Source organism: Jaculus jaculus, chromosome 17 (assembly GCF_020740685.1).
Source record: "Jaculus jaculus isolate mJacJac1 chromosome 17, mJacJac1.mat.Y.cur, whole genome shotgun sequence".
In the NCBI taxonomy this organism is placed as follows: domain Eukaryota; kingdom Metazoa; phylum Chordata; class Mammalia; order Rodentia; family Dipodidae; genus Jaculus; species Jaculus jaculus.
The window spans coordinates 18,574,616-18,600,688 of NC_059118.1; the positions used below are offsets into that span (position 1 = coordinate 18,574,616).

At 55.0% G+C, this 26,073-nt stretch overlaps 1 protein-coding gene across 4 annotated transcripts in view; it reads left to right on the forward strand.

Moving 5' to 3' along the window:
• Positions 1-21,582, forward strand: part of Sema3f (semaphorin 3F) — a 33,336-nt gene extending 11,754 nt beyond the window's left edge. For 2 of the 4 annotated variants that reach the window (XM_045136726.1, XM_004664265.2), the window contains exons 3-19: positions 9,696-9,856; positions 9,971-10,033; positions 10,118-10,237; positions 10,942-11,034; positions 12,612-12,705; positions 13,758-13,877; positions 14,936-15,075; positions 15,197-15,311; positions 15,608-15,677; positions 15,815-15,959; positions 16,977-17,199; positions 17,820-17,908; positions 18,054-18,095; positions 18,291-18,448; positions 19,046-19,113; positions 19,409-19,542; positions 20,222-21,582. In XM_045136726.1, the coding sequence (XP_044992661.1) occupies positions 9,696-9,856; positions 9,971-10,033; positions 10,118-10,237; positions 10,942-11,034; positions 12,612-12,705; positions 13,758-13,877; positions 14,936-15,075; positions 15,197-15,311; positions 15,608-15,677; positions 15,815-15,959; positions 16,977-17,199; positions 17,820-17,908; positions 18,054-18,095; positions 18,291-18,448; positions 19,046-19,113; positions 19,409-19,542; positions 20,222-20,632 (2,246 nt within the window). In that variant the 3' untranslated portion in view covers positions 20,633-21,582. Of the gene's footprint in view, positions 1-9,695; positions 9,857-9,970; positions 10,034-10,117; positions 10,238-10,941; positions 11,035-12,611; positions 12,706-13,757; positions 13,878-14,935; positions 15,076-15,196; positions 15,312-15,607; positions 15,678-15,814; positions 15,960-16,976; positions 17,200-17,819; positions 17,909-18,053; positions 18,096-18,290; positions 18,449-19,045; positions 19,118-19,408; positions 19,543-20,221 lie in introns of those variants that run through there. The other 2 variants (XM_004664266.3, XM_045136728.1) reach the window with 2 other exon arrangements.
• Positions 21,583-26,073: the final 4,491 nt, after the last annotated feature.

Genomic DNA, 26,073 nt, shown 5'->3' on the forward strand with positions numbered 1-26,073 from the left:
CGCCTCTCTAGATGCTGCTGGCGGTATCTTTCAGAGGTGGCGGTGGTAACTGGCTGGCCTGGAAGGCGGACAAACTCCACATCCTCCCATTGGGAACTGTGTGCACCTCATCAAAAAGCTTAGCTTCTCGGAATGCTATTTTCCTTCTTTGGTTTTTGCTTTTTCGAGGTAGGGTCTCACTCTAGCCCAGGCTGACCTGGAAGTCACTACATAGTCTCAGGGTGGCTTTGAACTCATGGCGATCCTCCGACCTCTGCCTCCCGAGTGCTGGCATTAAAGGCGTGCGCCACCACGCCGGGCTTGAATTTCCTCCTTTGTAAAGCGGGAATGTCAGTAGCCTCCTCCCCCCACCCCCTCAGAAGGCAGCATCCTCTGTAGCCCCAGCAGGCCTTGAACTTGAGAACCTTCTGCCTTGGCCTTCTGGGTGGCTGGTCCTATAGACCCGCACCATCAGGCTTAGCCTGGCGGCAGCATCGTGAGGACTGAGGTTGCCTTTGAGGCGTCGTGGCTGTGGGTAGACCTTGGAGAGAACTTGTCTCGGTTCCCCCTGCCTCCCAGAAGTAGGGATGAGAATAGTCCTGACTTGAATACCGTTACTGCCCCAGCAGTGAGGGAAACTCAGCGACTGGCTCACTTTGCAAGGGGGCGGGGACAGTCCATGACTGGTGGCTGATGGGGCGTGGGAGGCCCCAAGATGTCCTCCCTCCTCCCTCTGGGATTCCAGCCTTTGGCCAGAGAGATGGTGCTTGGAAAGAACCCTGAGCTTTGCAATGGATAGAGAGGGGTCAGGAGGGGAGAATTCCTACCATGAATAGGTAGGAGGCAGCGTCTCACATAGCAGCAGGGAGGTGGTGGAGAGGAAGAAGCAGGGGCCCCAGGCAGGGTTCATGCCACCCAGTGCCTCGTGGCTTTCGGCTGTTTCATCGAGGCAGAGGTGCCAAACACAGATGGTGTGGTGGGGAAATGCCATTGGTAGAGATGCTCCCCTCCCACTGAGATGGAGTTCGGTGGAAACACCTGGCAGCCCCCCCCTTCCCCTTCGGTGGATGCCGTTCTGGCCCCCTGTAGCCTGTCCTGGGGTGGCCAGCCCTGGACTTCTTTCCCAGGGCATCTACAAGTCTGGGCAAAGAGCAGGTCTCCTGGCCCAGCCCACTGCTATCCTGGGAATCTGAGTCTTGCCTCAAGGGAGCCCTTGGAGAAACAGAAAGGATTCCTGCTGCATTTTTTTTTTTTTCCCCTTAGAAATAGCAAGAGGGCCTTTGCCAGAGGCCTGGATGCCAGAAGGCTACACAGGCTGAATCCAAGGCCCAGCTCACATGGGTGACTGAGCTTGGCAGGCTTGCATCTCCCACCCAGGCTGCTGAGCAGCCCCGGGGAGAGGGTGGAGGCCTCCTGGGCTCCAAACGCTGGCTGACCAATGGTTGCGGGGCCTAGAATCCAGAGAGCCCACCTGTGGGATGGGAGCGGGACTCAGCTAGGTCCACGAGCATATACTCTTTGGGCTCACCTGCAAGCTCTGGCTATCTGGGCTCATTTTTTCAGGGCAGGGACAGACCCAAAGCGTCATGCCCCTCCAGGGACTTGGGAAGCTTGGGGGCCTACGCACCTCAGCTCTAGACCTCCCTCTTCCTTTCTTCTTTCCTCTCCACCTCCTTTTTACTTTTCCCCCCTCTCCCAATGCCATCTTTTCTTGGCTTCCTACTTAAGATATACTCTTTCTTTCAAACACTCCATACCCAGCCACGAGCCTTATTTCTTCCCATTTGGGGCTCCATGTTGATGTTCTCAATTTTTTCTTTTTTTTCTTTCTTTCTTTTTTTTTTTTTTTTTTTAGGGTCTCTCTTTATCCCAGGCTGGCCTGGAATTCACTGTGTAGTCTCAGGGTGGCCTCAAACTCACAGTGGTCCTCCTACCTCTGCCTCCCCAGTACCGGTACCCACGCCTGGCTCTCAATTCTTTTCATGGCTTGAGTCCATGACCTCATGGTCAACCATAGTTGCCTCCTTCACATTCTACTAGTTAAGGTACCAGATAGAACTTGGAGATTTTGGAGCTCCTATAGCACCAGTGGCTAGGTGGGTGGCACCTCAGGGGTCCTTCAACAGAGCTTCTCCACTGTCATTTTAATAAACCCCTTCTGACCCAAGCGGTAGGCCCTGTGTAAAGTTCTGTTCACTTTCCCTTAACTGGTTACTGCTGAGAATTGCTTGGGCTTCCGACCCAGGGAAGACTTCCTGAGTCGCTTGTGTCTGTCCTCTGCTGCTTTGGTTTCCCCATAAGAATGTAGGGGAGAGGGCTGAAGACAGTCTGGAGCATCCTGTGTGTCGGGGGGGGGGGGGGGAATGCGATGGGGCTCCAGGGACTGTGGGAGTTGAAGAAGGGGCAGCAGAGCTGAGGGCTAGGCCCGGGGCAGGGGGAGGGTCTTGACATCCACCAGCCTGTCGGTCCCGTCCTGGCCTGTCCATCTGGGTGATTTATCGGACTAAATGAGCCATGGAGAGTTTGTTGTCTTTTGCAGTCATGGGAGGAGGTGGTGGTAGAGGAAGGAGTGAGGGGTTTCCGGGCCAGGTCTGGAATGTGGGAGGAGGGGGGTTGGGTCTCTGGGGCCTCTAGACCCTAGGCAGTCCCTGAAGGCCACATCATGGGCTCCCCACCTGAGAGAAATAGATCACGACTCCTCTTCCTCGCCTTCACACTTTTTTTTTCTTTTTTTTTAAGAGTCTCGCTCTAGCCCAGGCTGACATGGAATTCACTATGTAATATCAGGCTAGCTTCGAACTACGTTTGCCTCCCAAGTGCTGGGATTGAAGGCGTAGGACACCACGCCTGGCATTGTTTTTTTTTTTTTCCCCCTTCACACTTCTTTTCACTACGTAGTCTCAGTCAGGGTGGCCTCGAACTCACAGCAATCCTCCTATCTCTGCCTCCCAAGTGCTGGGATTAGAGGCGTGTGCCACGACGCCCGGCCCCTTCACGCTTCTTTTTTTTTTTTTTGGTTTTTCGAGGTAGGGTCTCACTCTGGTCCAGGCTGACCTGGAATAAACTCTGTCATCTCAGGGTGGCCTCGAACTCATGGCGATCCTCCTACCTCTGCCTCCCGAGTGCTGGCATTAAAGGCGTGCGCCACCACGCCCGGCTCCCCTTCACACTTCTTGAGGCACATTTCTGGAAGTTGTGCTAGCCTGCCCTGGTCACCTTTTCCCACTGGCTGCACAAAGGCGTCTCTTGGCCACAGTGTGTCCTTCCCAGGTTGAGTCAGGGCTCTGGCCTCAGCCCTTTTGCCAGATGCCCACGTGTGTCCGTGTGTTTTTCATAGGCAGCTGTGCAGTTTAAATGTCCGTGTAGGTCCCTCCTAGATCCTTCCAGTCCAGATCTACAGTGCTCAGGTGCCAAGGGGCATGGGCTACGCAGGGGAGCGTAGTGGCACGTAGGCTGGAAATAGCCCCCATCTGCTGGTGAGTGGACCTCCTTGCGGTGAGGTGTGGAACCTCTGGTTTTGGGTCTGTGTATGCTTGGGCACTGGGTGTGGGAGAGGGGGTCATGACCCCGCTGCCCCTTCCCTCTGGCTCTTCCTGATTTGAAGATGAGCTGGCCCCAACCAGTCCTATCATGGGCGGAGCAGGTGGGCACTGGGGCAGAACGGGCGTGGGAACAGCACGCCTGGGCCTGCTGGCCCCAGCCCCCAACCGCCAGCCCCTGAAATTGGAGGCAGGAGCAGAGGAGTTTTCGCCCAGCTGGGTGTCTCCGACCCTTGCTCAGTGTTTACAGAACAGCTGGGGTGTTTACAGTAGCCTTTAAGAAGGGGCCCCTTGTTCCAGAGGGTTTCCCATGTTGAGGGTCCCACCTCCCTGCTCCCCTGAGGTAGAAGTGCCAGGGATGTCTGGGCATCTGTCCTCTTCTCTAACTTCAGGTCCCTCTTCCTTGGAAGCACTGTGTTTCCTGGGAAGTGGCAGCTGTAGGTGGTGAAATACGGTAACTGGGTCCCCAGTTCAGACATTCTAAATTAAATTCAATCAGAGTGGTTATTGAATATAAACACGCAGAGTCATTTACATGTTAATTATGTTGAATGGACTACGAGGCCATAATTAGTTGCTAATTGGGTGAGAGCGGCTGTAATTGGTTTTGTTGGCACCGACCTGGCTCACCTGCTTAGGGAGGAGGGTGGGTGCATGTGCATCCTGGGGAGGCCTCTTGGGTCTGTCTGGCATAGCTGGCCAGGAAGGGGACAGGAGCAAACACCAGCAGTTTTAGGGACTGTCTATTCCCAAGGGAAGGGTCACTTGCCCAAGGCAAAAGCCTGGCTTTGGCCTCTAGGGATACTCATCCAGCACCCTGCGGTGGGGGAGGGGGGTGTGTGGGAAGGGGCATGAAAGAGGCATCAGTTTTCTCTGCCCAGCCTCAGGTGGGCTCTGGGCTTGAGTACATGGTGAATGCCCAAGATAAGGAAGCACCAGCGGGTGCCACTGCAGATGATGGATGGGTCCAAGGTTTGGCCTAGTCAGTGGCTGACGCCTTGGCTTTGGGGTATGCGTAGGTTGAGTGTGCTAAGCAGGGGGGCGGTTCTCCTGGGCTGCCGTGCCCCCAGCTTAGCCTGGCTGGGGCTCCCAGGGTTACAGGGCTGTGACCAGGGGCTGGGGCCTTCCGGCTGGCCGCTCATTAAAAAAGGATTAGGCTGGGAGCCAGGGGCCTAGGCCAGTCCCTGGACCTTCCTCTGGGGCCCCTTACAGCTTTGGGGGAGTGAAAGGGGCTGGGGCCACCTATCTCTAGTGCCCATGGGGTTATCCAATGGAAATTGCCTGGGCCTTGCCACTGCTGTCTCATGTCACTGTTACTGTACCCTTCCTTGTCTGCCTCAGTTTCCCTCCTCAGGAGGTCAGGCTTGCCTTCTTGGTAAATGAAGCACTAATAGAGACCTAGACTGAAACACCCCCCTTCTCTTCATCCCCAATCCCATTTCTCTCCAGCTCAGGGATTAGGGCTGCACTAGCCCACACAAGGTCAGAGGTCAGGGACTGTCTATCACCCTCTTGTCCTCAGTTCTTCCAGGGAGGTCACCCTGTCAGTCATAGCCTACTGTTTTGTGGGGCTGTAACCAAGGGGGCGGGGTGTCCACCTTGGCTCTAAGACCCTGCTTTTTGCAGCAGTCCCTGCCTCGCTGGTAGCAGACCTGGTGTCCTAGAGACGGGCAGCAGGGGGTGGGGCCCGCCTACTTGGGGTCTCTAGATGAGGGCTGTAGACACGCCTCCGGGGGACCTGCCCTTATGCATCAGCTCTTTTAAAGTAAGGCATCAGTCACTACCTTCCCATAGAAGAGTAGGCGGAGACCCAGACCCCCAGGATCCAACTTCCAAAGCACTGAGAGAATGTTCCTGCCCCTGGACATAGGCCAGGCGAATCTGGGCCCAGACCAAATGTCTAATGGTCATGGGAGAGTCCTGGAAGCTGGGAATGGCTGCGGAAATGAGGTGTCTGATGCCAGAAAAGGCTCTTCCTTCCCCATGACGAGAAAAATCCTTCCCGGATGCCACTCCACCCAACCTGTGCCCTGCCTGGGTGAGAGGATGGGGGTTGGATCCCTTCCAGGATGTGGCACCTAGGCCCCAACAGTGTCAAAGCCGTGGGCTCGGGCCTTGCCAGGAGAGGTGGAGAATGGCCTGAGGACGTGACCAGGCTGTGACATCTTGAGTCCCTGGGACTTTTTGGCCCAAAATCCCCTTAAGTGAGCTTTGCCCAGTAGGATCTGGCCTCTGTTGATTGATACTGCGGGTGTCAAAAGAGGGTCCTGAAGGCTGCTTGATACCACCTACTGTGAGCCAGGCTTCTTGGAGGAATATGAGCCCCCAGTTCCTTTGCCCTGTATTTATTTATTTTTGGTTTTCTGAGGCAGGGTCTTGCATAGCTCAGGCTGGCCTGTAATTCACTATGTAGTCTCAGGCTGGCCTCAAACTCACTGTAGTCCTGCTTCCGCCTCCGGAGAACTGGGATTAAAGACGTAAGCCAGCACGCCCGGCTAAACCTCAACCTTTCTGTGCCTTTTTCCTTCTATAAGCTGGTTCTGATGCATGATTTGGGATGTAGCTCTGCTTCTGTGGATGGGAAGGGCATGAGGGGAATATGCTGGGGATGCAATGGCTGGGGCTGAGTCAACAGGAAGCCCCTTCCCCCCCAGTACTAGGAAATGGGGGAGCAGGGATGTGAGTGGGAGGTTGGATGTCCTTCAGGTGATAGTGACATCTGGAAGGAAGCCTGCTTCCTCCATGAAAGAGCTGGGAACCCCAGTGCACCCTCTCCTCCTTCCAAGGTGGAGCTGCCTGGAAAATGGGCGGGGAAAGCCACAGGCTGCCAGGTTCTTTCTGTCTGCGAGCTGAGCAAGGCCCAGTTGGGACTACTTTAAATGTCGGGACAAGAAAGCTCATGGGACGTTCTGCACTGAAAAATGAGGCTCAGAGCTCCAGAGTGCCCCAACAGGAGGTCAGAAAGCCCGTGCTGAAAAATAGAACCATAGCCAAGAATTCTTTTCTCCCCCCCTACCTCCAGGTAGAGTTTTACTCTAGCCCAGGCTGACCTGGAATTCATTATGTAGTCTCAAGGTGACCTCGAACTCATGGCAACAATCCTCCTACCTCTGCCTCCCTAGTGCTGGCATTAAAGGTGTGCGCCTCCACACCCGGCTGGATTTTTTTTTTTTTTTTTTTTAATTTGAGAGCAACAGACAGAGATGAGAAGGAGAAGGGAGAGGATGGTCACACCAGGGCCACCAGCCACTGAAAATGAACTCCAGATACATGTGCCACCGGCTTACGTGGGTCCTGGGGAATTGAGCCTTGAGCTGGGGTCCTTAGGCTTCACAGGCAAGCGCCCAACTGCTAAGCCATCTCTCCAGCCCTCTGGCTGGATTCTTGACTCTTGGTCTCACCTCTTTCCCACCCTGTATGGTCCCATGGGGGCTCCCCTCCCTTCTACCATTTCCCCAGCAACCGAAGCATCACATCCTGTGCCATCAGAGTGTCCTGTGACACCAGAGCCATTGACGCCATATCCCGTGGCCGCTGATGACGGAGATGGGGGGGAGTCACCTTCCGGCCCTTAACTTCCTAGCAGGCAGTCTGTCAGTCACCAAGACTGGCTTCCCTGCTCCTGACCACCACCCACCCTTTCCACCACCACCACCACCACCTTTCAGCCATCAACCTGGCTTGGAATCTATCTCACTTCATGCACTGTGCCTGTCCCCCTTCTTCATGCACTGCGCGCGCACGTCACACACAAACCAGATGCGTGAACACAAGGCTTTGTTTGTGCCTGCCCAGTAGGTACCTGCTGACTGAGGGTCACCTTCCACCCACCTCCACCCCGGGGCAGACTGAGGAACGGGGTTTAGAAGCAGCGTGTCCGTCCCAAGCATGGCCTTCTTGCCCTGCCTTCTGGAACTCGGTGTCCGCATCTCCCTAGCAATGGCTCCTACATGCCTTTCTCGCAGAGAACTAGATAGAGGCTGGGTTACTAGGGCTTTGGGCGCAGGTTGCCGGTTTGTGCCTGGTTTGTGCCTGGGGAAGTTACGGATAGGGGAGGAGGAGGGATGGAGTCCAGCCTGGGATGGCCTATGTAATTTGGGATTACCGCTGCTTGGGTCTCTGGGGGCTGAATCTCCAAGGCGCCCCTCATCCTAGGCGCTGCATTGGCAGGTGCCCACTCATGCTTCTGTCCTCGCTCTTGCAGTGCCCCTAAAGTACCCCTGAGCCCAGCAGGGGTGGGTAAGGGCATAACCAAGGCCATGCCCCCAAGCCAGGGTATAAATAACCTCTGGCGGGCTGTCCCAGCCTGGGGGGGCTCTGCTGGCAACCCCACTTCCTCTCTGGCTACTTCCCAGCCCTGGAAGGGGGGGGGGTAGAGTGTTTACTTTCCTGTTGTCTGTGTGACTGGGTGGCCAGGAGGGAGACTCCCGAGTGACCCAACAACAGATGCGGGACAGGTGCCTGGGCTGCCCTGCCCAAGACTTCAGAGGCGCCGCCGGACAGGCGGGGAGCGGCCCTTTGATCCTTCAGCGTCCCTGTGTCCTAGCAGCTGGCCAAGGTCATCACCTATGTTCTCTGGTTGTCACATAGTCAGGTCTGGGCTGAGCAAGGCCTCTTGTTCTGCAGCTCCCCTCCACCCCCCAAATGAGGTACTGGTACTGATACCAGACATGGGCTCTGGATAGATTGTCAAATTCCCTGTTCCTCAGCATCCCGTCTCTAATGTATCAGCCCAGCCTGCTGCTTGCCGGCAAAGCCCCTCTACCCATCTCAGGGTCCCCTGTACACCAGTTGGAGTCAGGGTCAGCCAGGCCAGTTGGGGACAGCCACCTGCTGGTGCCACCTTTCACCCTCCAGTCTCAGCTGTTCTCCCCTTCCAGGTGTTTGGTGGCCTAGGTCCGGACCTTCCCCTCAAGTGCCCCACCTGTGAGGTTGGGTGTCAGCTGCGGGAGGGGGAGGGAGTTGTGAGCACGTATGATCTGTTGCAGGCCACAGGTGCATACTGGGTAGATGTGTATACTTGGCATGTGTTCTTCCCTGCGTGTTGCCACCTAAGCACGTGAATATTCATGACCCTCATCACAACGTTCTTTTCTCCTGCTGAGCTAAAGAGCTGGGGGGGGGGTGGATGGAGGAGGAGGAGGGGCTTGCCAAGAGGACCTTTCAGCTCCCCCAGGACAGGTTCCCAAGCTTCCCGCAGCCCTGCATCCTGTCATTGACTGAGCTCCCCCCTGTCCTTCCTCTCTAAAATGAAGGCCTTGTCCTCAGTGTGTGTGTGGTGGTGGTGGTGGGGGGGAATGAGAGGTTTAAAGCTGCTGGATGCAACCAGAAAAGAAAACAGAAGATCTGCCGGGCGAGGTGGCGCACGCATTTAATCCCAGCACTCGGGAGGCAGAGGTAGGAGGATCGCCGTGAGTTCGAGGCCACCCTGAGACTGCATAGTGAATTCCAGGTCAGCCTGGGCTAGAGTGAGACCCTACCTCGAAAAACCAAAACGGGAAAGAGAGAAGATCTAGGTGGACCTCCCATTCATTCCCAGAGCCTAGCCCGGGGTCACCTGTAGCACCGTGGGGAGAGCCTCCTCCCCACAGGCGACTCTTGGCTATTTCAGAGTGGCCTGAGAAGTTCCACCATTACTACCCTCGCGGGGTCCAGTGACGCCAGAGTTCTGATCTGCAGCATAACTCCTTTGGGACGTTCAGGCGTTCTAGCTAGCCTGTTTCAGGCCAGGTTGAGACTCTGCTGTGTGCTCACTAGGCCGTCTGCTTCGTGGCCAGCTGGGGTTGTGGACAGGGATCCAGGCTCTGTGCCAGCATCTGCCCCTGCACTCCCACCTGCTCATTAACCCTTTCAAGGCCCCTGTGGGAAGCCAGCCCCACCCTGAGCGTGGGAGCATCAACCCCCACCTGAGTAAAGACTCTTTGATGCCATCACGCACCTGGCCCGCACCCATGACCCTTTCATTGGGACTGGCTAGGGCTGCCTGTGAAGCAGGGGTGTAGTTTTGGGTGTGGTCCCTTTCCTGGCCTGCCCACCTGTCTCCTAGCCTGTCAGGGACTAGAGAGGAAGCCTCCTAGGCCCTAGGGAGGAAGTGGAGGTTTAGGGCAACTGTGGCCTCCGTCAGAGGAAGCGTGGCTGATGGTCTCCCAAATGTCACATCTTGCCCTTAACCCACAGAACTTAAAGCCACTGGCACCGCCCACTTCTTTAACTTCCTGCTCAACACAACCGACTACCGAATCCTACTTAAGGACGAGGACCAAGACCGCATGTATGTGGGCAGCAAGGACTACTTGCTGTCCCTGGACCTTCAGGACATCAACCGCGAGCCCCTCATTGTAAGGGTCGGCCGGGAAGCGTGGGACACGGTGGAGTGAGAGTGGGAAGGGATGAATCCCAGGGCTGGCGACCAGGCCAACAGGTTACACCCTCTTAACCCCCATCTCCGACAGATCCACTGGGCGGCCACTCCACAGCGCATCGAGGAGTGCGTGCTGTCAGGCAAGGATGGCAACGTGAGTATAGATCGAGTGGGCCGGCAGGCGACCTCAGAGAGGGAATGGGAACGGGCCCCTTCACAGCTTTTTCTCCGGCTGCAGGGTGAGTGTGGAAACTTTGTCAGGCTCATCCAGCCCTGGAACCGAACACACTTGTATGTGTGTGGGACCGGTGCCTACAATCCCATATGTACCTATGTGAACCGCGGCCGCCGAGCACAGGTAAGCCCTGGCCCACCTTGGTCCCCTGCTGTCCCCCCCGTCCCCCTGGGGCTGCAATTCCAGGGTCCTGATGGGGGATATGGGCTCGAGCCCCAGCCCCGCGACTTCCATGTCCTGTTCTGTGACTGGGTAAGCACATTCAACTCTCGTGGAGTCTCCGTTTGTTCACCTGAAAGCGGCGCTTAACGGCTGCCTTTCTCACAGGTCAGAGTGAGGAGACAGTGAGCCACTGCCCCCAAGCCCTGAGCGCTGTGCCTGGCACCAGCCACACTCAGGGCAGTGGTTTTACCTTGGCCGTGCTTCTGGATCATGCCGTGCCAAGCCAGAGAGCCTGGCAGGGCCCTTGGTGTCAGGAAGCTGGATCAGGTTCCGCCATGTGGCCTGGAGGGGAGCTGCCCCTTCCCCAGCTCTGCTCCACCCCGCCTGCTGCTTCTGCCCTTTTCCATTTCCATGTGGGCATGTATGTGAGCTGGTATGACCTTATGGGGCATGCGTGAGAGCGACTGGACATAAGGGGTACGAGTGTGTGCCGAGCCTGTGCGCGTGCGCGTGTGTGTGCGCGCGCATACGCATGCATATACGTACTCTGTGGCCCACGGGCTCGTGTGTGCCTTGCCTGTGTGGTGTGAGAGGTTGGCAGCCCGAGCCCGCTCCCCCAGCCCCTGCCACCCTCCAGCGCTAACCCCCATTCCTTGTCTCCTTAGGCCCTACCATGGACCCAGACACAGGCGGTCAGAGGCCGCGGCAGCAGAGCCACGGATGGTGCCTTCCGCCCGACGCCCACAGCCCCACGCCAGGTGGGCTTCGTCTTTCTAATCCTTTGCCAGGTCAAAGGGCCTCTGAGCTCCAGTCACCTGGGCCTTCTCCCCCCCACGCCCCCCACTGCACCAGCCTCCCCAGGGACTTCCCTTTCCCTAGTACCCCCACCCCATTCCCACCCCTTCCCCTGCAGTGCCCTCAGGTTCTGAAGGCAGTTCCAGCTGGACTCTTGTCAGCCTCAGTGGGATCCCTGCAGGCAAGGAATCCTGAAGCCACCAGGTGGGGAAGACAGGAGCCCTGGGGACAGCCATGCCTGAGCCCTAAGAACTTCATGTGTGGAGACACACATGAGCATACACCAACATACACTTGGGCTCGTGTTCATTCAGTACCCAGAGTGGGTCTGGCACGTGACTCCTTGGGGCCTCTGCACCCCATATCTCCTTTGAGCAGGACATAAGTGTCCTGCCTGTTTATATACTGGAGCTCTCTTACGGGCTGGCATTGTGTCCGGTAGTCAGGACTGGTGGCCGGGCGGGGCAAGCTGGGGCTGGGCAGGGGCGGGCAGTGGGGGCAGGGGCTGCCGTTGAATGATTGAAGGTGTCTGTGTGAATGCGTGAGGGAGTGCTGAAAAGAGGGATTGTTGAGATTTGGTCAGAGAGAGAGACTCTGTGTGTGTGCGCGTGCGCACGCAATTAAGGTGAGTAGTGTATTGCATGTGCTGGCATGCTGTGTGTTGAGCCGTGTGTGCAGCCCCCTATGCGTACGGGAAGTGACGTGTGCAGAGTGTTAACTGGAAGCAGGCCTGTGTGCACCTTCCCATCGCCATCCTGCCACCTGCTGCCTCCGACTCCTCCGTGCCTCTGTTCCTCTGCCCTTTCCTGCCCTTCTCCCTGCCTTTCCCACTTGCCCTGTGAGCTCACCCTGGTCCCGGTGCCTTGACGGGTAACCCCTCCCCCACCCCCAGCGTCTTCCAGGCTATGACTTCTGTGTGGTCTGGCCAGTTCCCCAACTTGGCTCCTTGGGCAGATATGAAGGGGCAGGAAGGTTATGGCCTGTTGGTCCATCTTGACACCCTTGGGAGGACAGAAGGCCTGGAGACAAACCTTAGGCCTCTGTCAGGTCAGAGGACAGGACAGCAATTCTTTGAACTGTGCCTTCTGCCCTGCCCAAGTCTGCAGGCTCTACTTGACCCAGGATAAGCCACCACAGCTCAAATAGCTGCTCCTCTGTGACCCAAGGTGCCCTTGTCAGTGCCTTCCTAAGCCAGGTGGTACAGAGGGTCTTTAGCCCCTGCAAGCCTGCTCCGTGCCCAGCTCATAATCCCAAGGCCTGGACCTCTTGAGTCTTCGTTCCCAGGTCTTCCTAAAGGCCCAAGGCTAGGAAGCCGCTCCCTTGCAGTCACAGCGTGGGCTTGTCCCTGGAGACCTGACTGGATGGAATTCAGCGAAGCCTGAGGATTCTGGGCACTGAAGGGAGTGGGCTCAGGAAATCCCTGGGTTTTTTTTTTTTTTTTTTTTTTTTTTTTGCTCTTGCCCTAGGAACCTCATGACCCTCACTCTTTTTGGTCTGTGGGACTGGCCTAGATAATGCTGAGCCCCACTCTGCCCTGCAGGATTACATCTTCTACCTGGATCCCGAGAGACTCGAGTCAGGGAAGGGCAAGTGTCCGTACGACCCCAAGCTGGACACAGCCTCGGCCCTCATCAGTGAGTGCTCCCGGCCCACCCCACCCTGGTTCTGCAGTCTGAATGTCTGGCCTCTGCCACAAGTAGAGCAGCTCCAAGAGCCAAGCACAGAGGCCTTGACCAGGATGTCCCTTTAGCCCCCAGGGTGGTCCTTACCCACTGGTGGGTTGTGTCAGCCAAGCCCTGGTTGGTATAAGCCCCCATCTGCTGAACCTCCCCCCCCCCAGGGGCTATGTACAGCCTAGAACCTCCAGGTCTTATAAACCTCCTAGAAGAGAAGACAGAATGAGTCTGGACTGAGGGTTGGCCCAGCTATTCCGCCTACCCCCACGTTGGGGAGCCTACCTCTGGCACAGTACTTAACTCTACCTGCTTTTTGGCCGTCCAGCCCAGGCTGCCTTACAGAATAGCTGCTAGGCACTTTGTCACCTGCAATCCTGGGAGAGGTCCCTGGGTTGGGTGTGGGGGGACACTATCCTCCCTTTTGTCAGTGAGCGTCTGATGGGGGGAAGGCAGGAATTGCCCTGGGGAGTCTCAGGGAAGACTTCTAAGTGGTATACTAGAGCCAGCTCAGCCGTTAAAATTTTCAGGGATTTTGTGAGCCAGTTGTTAAAACACAGTTATTATTAAAGATTAAACTATAAAACCTCACAATCAGATAAATTATATTAAAACAGCAATTATATTAAAATAGCAACAAATGCTTCAAAACTCATTACTTTCTAATTGTTTTTCCACATTTCACTATTATCTGTGCTGTCAAGGTTATTTAGGTCTGTTGGTAATTGTGGGGTAGAAATCTTAATACAGTGGTGTTGGCATCGCTTCCTCACTGCTTACAGTGTCCTCAGCTTAGTGGGTTGAGATCAGCCAAGGTGGGAGGATTTTCATCACAGGAGTTGGGTTATTTCCACTAATCACAACTCAGGCTACTCCCAGACCCCCCCTCCTGGACTCCAAGAGCTATGATCAAACCCTGGGAAAACTGAGTGTGGTTGTAGGGGGGACAGAACCCTACCTAAGGATCCTTGGACTTGAACAGGCCCCTGACTGACTTACTGGCCCGCCCACAGATGAGGAGCTATATGCAGGAGTGTACATCGATTTTATGGGTACTGATGCGGCCATCTTCCGCACGCTTGGAAAGCAGACGGCCATGCGCACGGATCAGCACAACTCCCGGTGGCTCAATGGTGAGTTCCACCCACAAGACCCTCAGGGGGCTGTGTGGCTGACACATGCCCAGTTTAGAGTCTGTGATTAGTTTGAGGCAAGGGTAGTTTCTTTCCTTATTTTTTTTATTATGTTTTTATTTATTTACTTGAAAGAGAGGGAGAGAGAAAGGCAGATTGAATAGGCACAACAGGGCATCCAGACGCATGCGCCACCATGTGCATCTGGCTTATGTGGGTACTGGGGAATTGAACCTGAGTCCTTAGACTTCACAGGCAAGCACCTTAACCGCTAAGCCATTTCTCCAGCCCTCACCTATTTTTTTAAAATATTTATTTATTTATTTGAGAGAGAGAGAGAACAAGGCAGAGGAAGAGAGAGAGAGAGAGAGAGAGAGAGAGAGAGAATGGATATACCAGGGCTTCCAGCCATTGCAAACAAACTCCAGATGCACGTGCCACCTTGTACATCTGGCTCACGTGGGTCCTGGGGAATTGAACCAAGGTCCTTTGGCTTTGTAGGCAAGCGCCTTGACCACTAAGCCATCTCTTCAGGCCCCTCCCCTATTTTTTTTTTTAAATTTTTTAATTTATTTATTTGAGAGTGACAGACACAGAGAGAAAGACAGATAGAGGGAGAGAGAGAGAATGGGCGCACCAGGGCTTCCAGCCTCTGCAAACGAACTCCAGACGCGTGCGCCCCCTTGTGCATCTGGCTAACGTGGGACCTGGGGAACCGAGCCTCGAACCGGGGTCCTTAGGCTTCACAGGCAAGCGCTTAACCGCTAAGCCATCTCTCCAGCCCCCCTCCCCTATTTTTTGAGTTAGAGTTTCACTGTAGCCCGTACTGAGGCTGACCTGGAACTTACTCTGTAGTCCTAGGCTGGCCTTGAACTCACAGTGATCCTCCTACCTCTGCCTCCTGAGCTGCTGGGATTAAAGGTGTGCACCACCACGCCCAGCTAGGGGTAGTTTCTTATTTGGAGAAATTACACCTGGTCAGAGATCCTGTTGGGGGAAAGCAGCATGGCCAGAGGAGAGGCTCGTGCCTCTGATCCCTGTTCCCCGTCTGCCTGCAGACCCCTCATTCATCCATGCTGAGCTCATCCCTGACAGCACGGAACGCAACGATGACAAACTCTACTTCTTCTTCCGTGAACGCTCCACAGAGGCTCCCCAGAACCCCGCCGTGTACGCTCGCATTGGGCGCATCTGCTTGGTATGCATCTGCAGGGCCCCGCGCTGCCTATCCCCGGGCCAGGCCCCGGTGGTCAGCTGTGCTCCAGCAGGTCTTGAGGGTGAATGACACCTCTGACCTGGCCTCCTGCCCCCACCCCCAGAACGATGACGGCGGTCAGTGTTGCCTGGTGAACAAGTGGAGCACTTTCCTGAAGGCGCGCCTCGTCTGCTCCGTGCCGGGCGAAGATGGCATCGAGACTCACTTCGACGAACTCCGTGAGTACTCAGCAAGCAAGTGGAGGGATGGAGGCCGGACGGATGGCCAGGGCTTCTGTGATAGGTCCCCAGAAGCCCTGGGACATCTTCCTAAGGTACTTTTTTTTTTTTTTTGAGGTAGGGTCTCACTCTAGCCCAGGCTGACCTGGAATTCACTATGTAGTCTCAGGGTGGCCTCGAACTCACAGTGATCCACCTACCTCTGCCTCCGGAGTGCTAGGATTAAAGGCGTGCGCCACCACGCCCAGCTCCTAAGGTACTTTTGACTCTCTCTACCTTCTCCCTCTTTTTTCCAGAGGATGTGTTTGTCCAGAAGACCCAGGATGTGAGGAACCCAGTCATTTATGCTGTCTTCACCTCCTCGGGGTGAGGCTGGGGTCAGGGCCAGCAGTGGTAGGGTTGGGTGGGGGCAACTTGTGACTTGTGGAGGGACCCCAGTCTTGGGGCAGGTTATGGGCCTAGGGCTCTGCCCCACCCACAGCAACTGCCTGCCTTGCCCGCAGCTCCGTGTTCCGAGGCTCTGCCGTGTGTGTGTACTCCATGGCCGATATCCGCATGGTCTTCAATGGGCCCTTTGCCCACAAGGAGGGCCCCAACTACCAATGGATGCCCTTCTCAGGAAAGATGCCCTACCCCCGGCCTGGCACGGTAAGCACTCTGCCAACTGTACCTCCCCTTCTCTAAAGGCCTACTCTGTTGTAGGCCCTCTGCAGACCCGGCTCCCATCCTCTTGAACACCCCAGCCAGTGGGGGGTGGTGGACCTCAGCACGTTCAGGAAACAGCCATTCAAGAACTGTAAAGAACACAGATAGTCAGGTCCCGAGGCTCAGGTGGGGCTGAGTGCACTGGGCCATGGGGAGCCCTGTGGGGGACTCCTTGGGAGCTGGAGGCCAGCGGGGAAAGAATCTTCAAGGCAGAGGTTGGAGGCAGGCTGGGGAGTCAGCCTGTCTGGCTGTTAATGGGTAAGGAGATAGGAGGGGACACACACAGCTTACCCTGCGTGATTTCTGTAGTGATGGGCATTTTGCTGTGTCTTGGTGTGACTTGGGCCTGCCCCCAGGAGACTGAACAGGAGAACTTAGACATGACTTGACCTAATATAGTGACAGGTGTGGTTCTGAGGGGTAAGGAATGGCATGGGGAGGCTGGCCGTTGAAGAGAACCAGGAAGGCTTTCCTCTAAATGAAGTGAGAGTTGGAAGGATGGAGCTGGAAGGGGTTTGTGTAGCAGGCTGAGCCCCAGGCAGAGGGAATGGCGTCAGGGAAGGGGAGAGCATCCCCAGCATGTGACAAGGACATGAGGACATGCACAGGAAGGACAACAGTGAGACCAGAGGGACAGCCAGAGAGGAAAGACAGCTGGGTGGGGATGAGAACATGGGAAGGGAGTAGTCACTCAGCCAAACACTGCCACAGGGTCGTGGCACGTGAAGCCAGGGAGTTGGCCGTTTGATTTGGCCCCTGGAGACCTTGGCACTTTGGCCACCCATAGAGGTCTAGAGAGAAATCTGACGTAGGGCAGGAAGCCCGAGGGGGCTTGATTTGAAGGGAGAAACGGGGAGAAGCGATGCGGGGGGGACCCACAGTGTGGAGGACTGTCCTGAGCGAATGGGTCCATGTGCCCCACTTGGGAAGCTTGGACTGACTCTCATCACCTGTCTGCAGTGCCCTGGCGGGACCTTCACGCCATCCATGAAATCCACGAAGGACTATCCCGATGAAGTGATCAACTTCACCCGCAGCCACCCACTCATGTACCAGGCCGTGTACCCGTTGCAGCGGCGGCCCCTGGTGGTTCGCAGTGGTGTCCCTTACCGCCTCACTACTATCGCCGTGGACCAGGTGGATGCAGCCGATGGGCGCTATGAGGTGCTTTTCCTGGGCACAGGTACCCGCTGCTGCTCCCAGACCCTCCCACGCTGGGCCCACTGGGTATGTGTGGGAGGTTACTGATTGTGGGGCTAGAACTTGCCCGGCCTAGGGGTTGCTACAGGCTCAGGTCTGTCCCCTCATCTGCGGCAGCCTTGTCCCCTTGACTGGGATAGCCAAGGCTAAGGACTGGAAAGCTGCCGTTTCCATGGCAATTTCTAGGAGCCCAGGAAAGCAGGCGGCCCCAGGTACTGGGAGCCCTTGTATGTCCCAAAAAAGTGTGGTGACAGATAACCAGACACCTACCTAGAATACAGGGATCCACCTGCTGGCACACACACCCCCCCACGCTTCTCCCCCACACGTTTAAGTGCACTCAGCCACAGTTCCAGCAGTTCCATGTTCAGAGTTGCCCCAAACAGGGCCCAAAATAAGGGTCTGGGGGACAGATCGTGGTCATGACCCCCTTTTTCCTGGTCCCCCTGATCCCTTTGCCTTGTCCAAGGGAAATGCTCAGCATGGAAGTGCTGCCCCTGGGGGTGATGCGGGGGAGTTGGGCTTCCGGTGGGGAAGGGGCTGAGGCTTTGCCCCTTCCCCAGTGTCCTCAGCCCCACTGAGGTCCTGCCCGGCCTGTTCCAGACCGCGGGACAGTGCAGAAGGTCATTGTATTGCCCAAGGATGACCAGGAAGTAGAGGAGCTTATGCTGGAGGAGGTGGAGGTCTTCAAGGTGGGTGCGATAGGCCACATAGTCCTCTGCCCCAGCCCCTCCTGAGCCTCCCCAGCCCTGGCCCCTGACCTTAAACGCTTAGACCGTCACCATGGCAGGGAAGGACGTTGCCTCAGGGTCCCAGTTGATGCCTGTCTTCTTCCAGGACCCAGCCCCTGTGAAGACTATGACCATCTCTTCCAAGAGGGTGAGTCTTCGGCAATATGGGCTGGGCTGAGGGAGAGGATGGAGTCTGTGTCCGCTGGGCTGGGGGGGGTCGTTGGAGTCATGCTTTTGTCACAAGGATTGGGAAGAAGACCTGAAACAAGGAAGAGAAGGAACCCAGTCCAGCTGGCTGCTGGTGGGGAGAAAAGCAGTAACAAGCCCCTGCCTCTGCCCCTAGCAACAACTGTATGTGGCCTCAGCTGTGGGTGTCACACACCTGAGTCTGCACCGCTGCCAGGCATATGGGGCCGCCTGTGCAGACTGCTGCCTTGCCCGGGACCCCTACTGCGCTTGGGATGGCCAGGCCTGCTCACGTTACACAGCATCCTCCAAGAGGTATGGGCTCCCGGACCCTCGGGATTGTAGAGTTCCAGCCCTGAGAATTTGGAGGTAGATGCCATAACAACATGGGCGGGGGGAGCTGGAGAGGTGGCTTAGTGGTTAAGGCATTTGCATGCAAAGCCAAAGGATCCGGGTTTGACTCTCCAGGACCCACGTAAGCCAGGTGCACAAAGGGGGCCATATGCATCTCTCATTCATTTGCAGTGGTTGGAGGCCCTGGCGTGCCCATTGTCTCTCTGCCTCTTTCTCTCAAATAAATAAATAAAATATATTAAAAAAAAAAACAAAACACGTAAGCCAGGCATGGTGGCGCACACCTTTAATCTTAGCACTCGGGAGGCAGAGGTAGGTGGATCGCTGTGAGTTGGAGGGCCACTCTGAGTTGAGACTACATAGTGAATTCCAGGTCAGCCTGAGGTAGAGTGAGACCCTAACCTCGAAAAAGACGAAAACATGAGTGGGGAGGTTATAGATAAGACATCACATTGCCTTGAGGCACTAGACCCTGCCTTGGAGGTCTTGGGGCAGGGGTACAGGGACCAGGGCAGCAAACTTGCTGAGAACCCTCTTTCACGAGCTCCTCTCATCCAGGCGGAGTCGCCGGCAGGACGTCCGGCACGGGAACCCCATCAGGCAGTGCCGTGGGTTCAACTCCAATGGTGGGTGAGCACGCTGCACCTCCTGTCCTGGTGCTTCTCAGGTTTCAGAGCCCCACACACAGCCCATGGGTTTGTTCACAGAGCCCCTCTCCATGTGCAGATGGTTCCTTGTGGTGGGGCAGGGAATGCCTGCCTGGGGTCTGGGATGTCCACGTCATCCTCTCAAGGGATCGGTGCTCAGTGATGTTGCCCTGTCTTGCCAAGTGGGTGCCCCTCGATGCTCGCCTCTCCCCAGGCAGCAGACTTGTCTAGGGGCGGCTATGTTGCTTCCCCTCAAAACCCTCTTGGTTCACAGCTAACAAGAATGCCGTGGAGTCCGTGCAGTACGGCGTGGCGGGCAGCGCTGCCTTCCTTGAGTGCCAGCCTCGCTCGCCCCAAGCCACCGTTAAGTGGTTATTCCAGCGGGATCCCAGCGACCGGCGCCGTGAGGTGAGTTCCTATGTCACAAAGGCTGCACTGTGGATATGGGAGTCCTTTATCCAGTGGAGATTCCGTGTGGGAAAAGTGTATAGTGTGGGAGCCAATATGGAGCTGCCCTCGTTCTGTGAAACGCCTTATTTCCCTTCCCTTATATGGAAATCATTTGAGTGAACCTGTTACATAGGAACTCCCTGTGGGACCATTTATAGCTATGTGCCTTTTCATTAAAAAAAAAAAAAATCCGTATTTGTACCCCATCAGGGTGTACTTTGTGAATGGAATGTCATGATCTCCAATATATGGAAATTCTATGGACAGCTCTCATTTTGTGGAAAAGCCTTACAGGTGTCCCTCTTTTTACGTGGAAATGTTGTGTGGGTGCCACAATTGGGTATTCTCATTAAATGCAAATCCTGTGCGTGTGCTCCAAAATTCTGTCGTTCATTGTATAGAATCCTTGTAAGGGGCCACCACTTCGGAAGTGGAAATAATGTGTGGCTACCTTATTCAGATACCTCTTGACTATGTGGAACCGCCTCGTGGGGTTTGATTGGGATATAAGTGCAATGTGGGCCGGTGTCTCTACCTGAAGCAGCCACCAGAGGTGGTCTCATCTGGAAGCCGGTTAGGGCAGTGGAGTGGTGACCCAGCCCCTGAGCCCCCACCCCCCCCACCCCTGCCCCTGCAGATTCGTGCAGAGGACCGCCTCCTGCGTACGGAGCAGGGCTTGCTGCTTCGCGCCCTGCAGCTCGGTGATCGCGGCCTCTACTCCTGTACAGCCACCGAGAACAACTTCAAGCACGTCGTCACACGAGTGCAGCTGCATGTCCTGGGCCGGGACGCCGTCCATGCTGCCCTTTTCCCCCCGCTGGCCGTGAGCGTCCCCCCGCCTCACGGCACCGGTCCACCCACGCCTCCTTACCAGGAGCTGGCCCAGCTGCTAGCCCAGCCAGAAGTGGGCCTCATCCACCAGTACTGCCAGGGTTACTGGCGTCACGTGCCCCCCAGTCCCAGGGAGGCCCCTGGGGCACCCAGGCCTCCTGAACCCCAGGACCAGAAAAAACCCCGGAACCGTCGGCACCACACTCCGGACACATGAGACTAGCTGCCAGAGGCCTGCGTAGGGCCTACCTAGCCCTCATCCCTTTTAATATAAAAGATATATATATATATATATATATATATAAAATATCTATATTATATACATACCCTGCCCCTGCAAAGACAGTATTTATTGGTGGGTTGTATATAGCCTGCCTTAGTGGCAGCAGCATCACTGAGAACTTTAGACCCACGTTGGTCAGAGACGGCAGAGAACTGAGTGTGCCCAGCCGGTTGGCAGGGCCAGGCCAGGACCACACAGTGCCCAGACTCCGCTGGAAATCTCCTTGCTCCACAGCCGCCGAGATCTACAGAACACGGGGCGAGAGAGAGAGCGCAAAAACCCTACTTGCCAGGGAACGGACCACACACCTTTGTCGATGCGTGTCGTCGGCCGCGACGTGGCATAGTTGTGGAACCAGGACTGCTTTGGAGTCTGCGGCGGGGTGGGGGAGGGGGTGGGGGCTCAGGGCACTCAGAAGGGAAAGAAGGGGCCATCACAGGATGCTGGCCCCATCCTGGGTCGGGGCGCTCAGTTAAGGCCAGCCCTTCCCAGGTATTTATTCTCCTATTTATTGGGGACAGGAGAGGAGAAACCTGCCTGGGTAGGGCAGGATCATCTTCCCTCCTCCCCTCCCTGCCTGGCCTTGCAGGGCTGCCCCCCTCTACCTCCTTAGCTTTTCCTGTGCCACCTTGAGAAGCAGCGGGGCCAGGTGCAGGCAGGGCTTCAGGGAGCTCCCAGCCCTAAGGGAAGCTGGGATACGTGGCAGAGTCCTGGGGTCTCTCCAGGGCTCCCTTCTGCCCACCACTTCAAGCGGTGGGTATAAGCAGCTCTGGGGGCAGTTGGGTGAGTGGGTGGTGGTGGGGTCTCCTGGCAGCCCTCTGCTACCCAGGTCACAACTGCCCTCGGGTTCCATCTTGCTAATAAACACTGGCTCTGGGACTAGACTTCGGTTTCTCTCCTTGGTGAAGGTGGGGGTGGGTTAGATACACACACCTGGTGGGCATGCAGAGCTAGAAGGTGGTGGATTGGCCCCACTTTATGTATTTTAAAGATCTTTTGTATTGTTTTGTCTTTTGTGTTTTCAAGGTAGGGTCTCATCACTCTAGCCCAGGCTGACCTGGAATTCACTATGTAGTCTCAGGCTGGCCTCAAACTCAGAGCAATCTCCTACCTCTGCCTCCCCACCACAGCTGGCTAAAGATACTTAAAAAAAAAAAAATTTTTTTTTTTTAAGTTCTATTTATCTGAGAGGAAAATGGGCATACCAGAGCCGCCAGCCGCTGCATATGCCCTGTGCATCTGGCTTACCTGGGTCCTGGCAGGGGAGTCAAACCTGGGTCCTTTGGTTTTGTAGGCAGGCGCCTCAATTGCTAAATTCTCTCTCCAGCCCTGGCCCCACTTAAAAAAAAAAAAAAAGTGGAAACTAAAGTTTGGCTTAACCAGCCTGGGCTCCTGCACACACACACACCCACAAAGCTCGAGAGATCATCGGGGCCCACTTCATGTGAAGGTGGGGGTGATTTAAGTTCAGCTTCATTCTGGACAGCTCTCCCTCTCACCCAGTAGGGTGAATGCCAGAACTGCCGGGCAGCCGGTGCTTCCCACACATCCTGTTGAGGGGCAGCCTCCAGCTCGGTGCTTGGGGCCCTGGCACCCCCTCGTGGTCTGCTGCAGAATTGAGTCTGGTTTCAGAGGAGTCTGGCCAGGCTGGGAGAGCTTTGAAAATCCAAGATGGGGGATTTCTGAGAGGAAATGGGGGTGCGAAGTATCTAGAACGGAGGAGCTCGACACGGCTCCACTGCGTCACGTCGCTGACTATGCTGGGCCTGTGCAGGGCTCCAGATCTCTGAGCAAAGCTTCCCGGTTCCAGAGAAGACTGTGCTGGTGGTCAACGGTGGATAGAACAGGAATAGGTGAGTTCCCACTGCGGAGCATGGGGAGCAAGCCCGCCCTAGTTGTGGGGTTTTTAGGGGAACTCGGCTGGCTAATCTACAGTGGATCTGCAGAAGAGTCACTGAAGCTGGCCGTGGTCCCAGGCACTTGGGAGGCAGAGGTAGGATTGCTGTGAGTTCAAGGCCACCCTGAGACTACATAGTGAATTCCTGGTCAGCCTGGGGTAGAGCGAGACCCTACCTGGGAAAACACAAAAAAAGGAAGTTCATTGAAACTTCACCTCTGCGGATTAGACTTCATTGTACTCAAATACACGTGCACGCATAGGCAAGTCAAGCACCTGCATGCTCAGGCAGAGGTAGACATGCATGCCCACGTACAAAACACGTGCTAGTGTGTGGGGATGTAGGTGTGCTCATGCGGATGGACAAGTGCATTCAGGGACACAAGAACCCCCACAAGACACTGCAAAGTACATGTAGAAATAAATATGCCCATATGGAGAAATAATACTGGGCTCAGTAGTAGAGTGCATTCTTAGCATCAAAAACCAAAAAAGGGAGCTGGAGACATGGCTTAGTTAAGGTGCTTGCCTGCGAAGCCTAAGGACCCATGTCTGATTCCATACTACCCAGGTAAGCCAGATGCACCAAGTAGCGTGTCTGGAGTTTCCTTGCTGTGACGAGAGGCCCTGGTGTGCCTATTCTCTCTCTCAAAATATTTTTAAAGGAGGGGGAGACTGGAAAGATGGCTTAGTGGTTAAAGCACTTGCCTGTGAAGCCTAAGGACCCAGGTTTGCTTCCCCCGTACTCGCCTAATCCAGACACGCAAGGTGGCCCATGCATCTGGAGTTCATTTGCGATGGCTAGAGGCCCTGGTACGTCCATTCTCTATATATCTGCCTCTTTCTCAAATAACAACCATAAAAGCTGGGTACAGTGGTGCACACCTTAAATCCCAGCACTCGAAGAGGCACAGGTTGGAGGGTTCAAGGTCACCCTGAGACTATATAATGAATTATAGGTCAGCCTGGGCCAGAGCAAGGCCCTACTTGGTGGTGGTGGGGAGATTGTGGGCTGGAAGGATGGCTTAGAGGTTAAGGCATTTGCCTCAAAGCCAAAGGACCCAAGTTCAATTCCTCAGGACCCACGAAAGCCAGATGCACAAGGTGGTGCATGCATGGAGTTTGTTTGCAGTGGCTGGAGGCCCTGGTGCACCCATTCTCTCTCTTTCTCTGTCAAATAAGTAAAGTAAAATATTTTTTTAAAAATTCTGGGCTGGGGAGGGAATTACCATGGGATATATTTTATAATCATGGAAAATGTTAATAAAAATTTTAAAAAAAGATATTCAGAATACATACAAAAAAAAAATTCTGGGCTGGAGAGATGGCTTAGTGGTTAAGCGCTTGCCTGTGAAGCCTAAGGACCCCGGTTCGAGGCTCGGTTCCCCAGGTCCCACGTTAGCCAGATGCACAAGGGGGCGCACGCGTCTGGAGTTCATTTGCAGAGGCTGGAAGCCCTGGCGCGCCCATTCTCTCTCTCTCCCTCTATCTGTCTTTCTCTCTGTCTGTTGCTCTCAAATAAATAAATAAATAATTAAAAAGAAAAATTCTGGCCTCGGGCTTAGCGGTTAAGCGCTTGCCTGTGAAGCCTAAGGATCCCGGTTCGAGGCTCGGTTCCCCAGGTCCCACGTTAGCCAGATGCACAAGGGGGCGCACGCGTCTGGAGTTCGTTTGCAGAGGCTAGAAGCCCTGGCGTGCCCATTCTCTCTCTTTCCCTCTATCTGTCTTTCTCTCTGTGTCTGTCGCTCTCAAATAAATAAATAAAAAATTTTTTAAAAAATGCTGGCCTGGAGAGATGGCTTAGCAGTTAAGGCACTGGGCTGCAGAGCCAAAGGACCTCGGTTTGGTTCCCCGGGACCCAGGTAAGCGAGATGCACAGGGTAGTACATGCGTCTGGAGTTCATTTGCAGTGGCTGGAAGTCCTAGCATGCCCATTCTCTCTCTCTCTACCCCCTTTCCCAATTCTCAAATAAATAAAAATGAAATATTAAAAAAATTGTTATGAGGGCTGGAGAGATGGCTTAGCAGTTAAGCACTTGCCTCTGAAGCCTAAGGACTCCTGTTCAAGGCTCAATTCCCCAGGATCTACGTTAGCCACAATGCACAAGGGGCGCATGCGTCTGGAGTTCGTTTGCAGTGGCTGGAGGCCCTGGCGTGCCCATTTTTTCTCTCTCTCTGCCTCTTTCTCTCTCTGTCACTCTCAAATAAATCGTAATAAATAAAATAAACAAAAAAAATGTTATGAGCCCACATGTAAGTGAAATGCACTCAAAAGCACAAATGCACAAGTACACTTAGACATGCGCAAATAGGTTTAATTACCTTGCTTGGCTCTAGTAGAAATATATACTCAGCGACATGCAGCAAAAGTGCACACCCGAGCCGGGTGTGGGGCGCACACCTTCAACCCCAGCACTTGGGAGGCAGAGGTAGGAAGATTGCCATGAGTTCAAGGCCACCCTGAGACTCCATAGTGAATTCCAGGTCAGCCTGGGCTAGAGTGAGACCCTACCTCAGAAAAAAAAAAGTGCAAACCCACCAGAGTCCATTGGAAGGCTCACAGTTAGCCTTGGGTATGGGCTAAATACAGAGTCAGCTTTTCCTGTGTGACTGGTCCAGATCCACTCAGCGCTTCTGCACCACGGCCTGCCTGTATTGTGACCCAGTAAAATCCCTCCCCGCCTTTTTTTTTTCCCCCCGTTTGGTTTTTCAAGGTAGGGTCTCACTGTAGCTCAGGCTGACTTGTAATTCACTATGTACTCTCTGGGTGGCCTTAAACTCACGGTGCTCCTTCTACCTCTGCCTCCCAAGTGCTGGGCTTAAAGGTGTGTCCCACCACATCCAACTCAAGCTTTCCCTTCTCATCAGTAAAATGGGACTGTGATATGAGCATTTAACCCCCAGGACCAGTGCGAGTTTACAATAGAATGTGGAGTGAGCTGGGAGTGGTGGTTCACGCCTTTAATCGCAGCACTTGGGAGGCAGAGGTAGGAGGATTGATGTGAACTCAAGGCCAGCTTAGGGCTACAGAGTGAGATCCAGGTTAGCCTGGGCTAGACTGAGACCCTACCTCAGAAAAGTAAAAATAAGGCCGGGCGTGGTGGCGCACGCCTTTAAACCCAGCACTCAGGAGGCAGAGGTAGGAGGATCGCTGTGAGTTTGAGGCCACCCTGAGACTACATAGTGAATTCCAGGTCAGCCTGAGCTAGAGTGAGACCCTACCTTGAAAAACCAAAAAAAAAAAAAAAAAAAGTAAAAATAGGATTTAGCGGTTAAGCGCTTGCCTGTGAAGCCTAAGGACCCGGGTTCAAGGCTCGATTCCCCAGGTCCCACGTTAGCCAGATGCACAAGGGGGCGCACGCGTCTGGAGTTCGTTTGCAGTGGCTGGAGGCCCTGGCGCGCCCATTCACTCTCTCTGTCTCTCTTTCTCTCTCTGTCACTCTCATATAAATACATAAAAATGAACAAAAAAAAAATT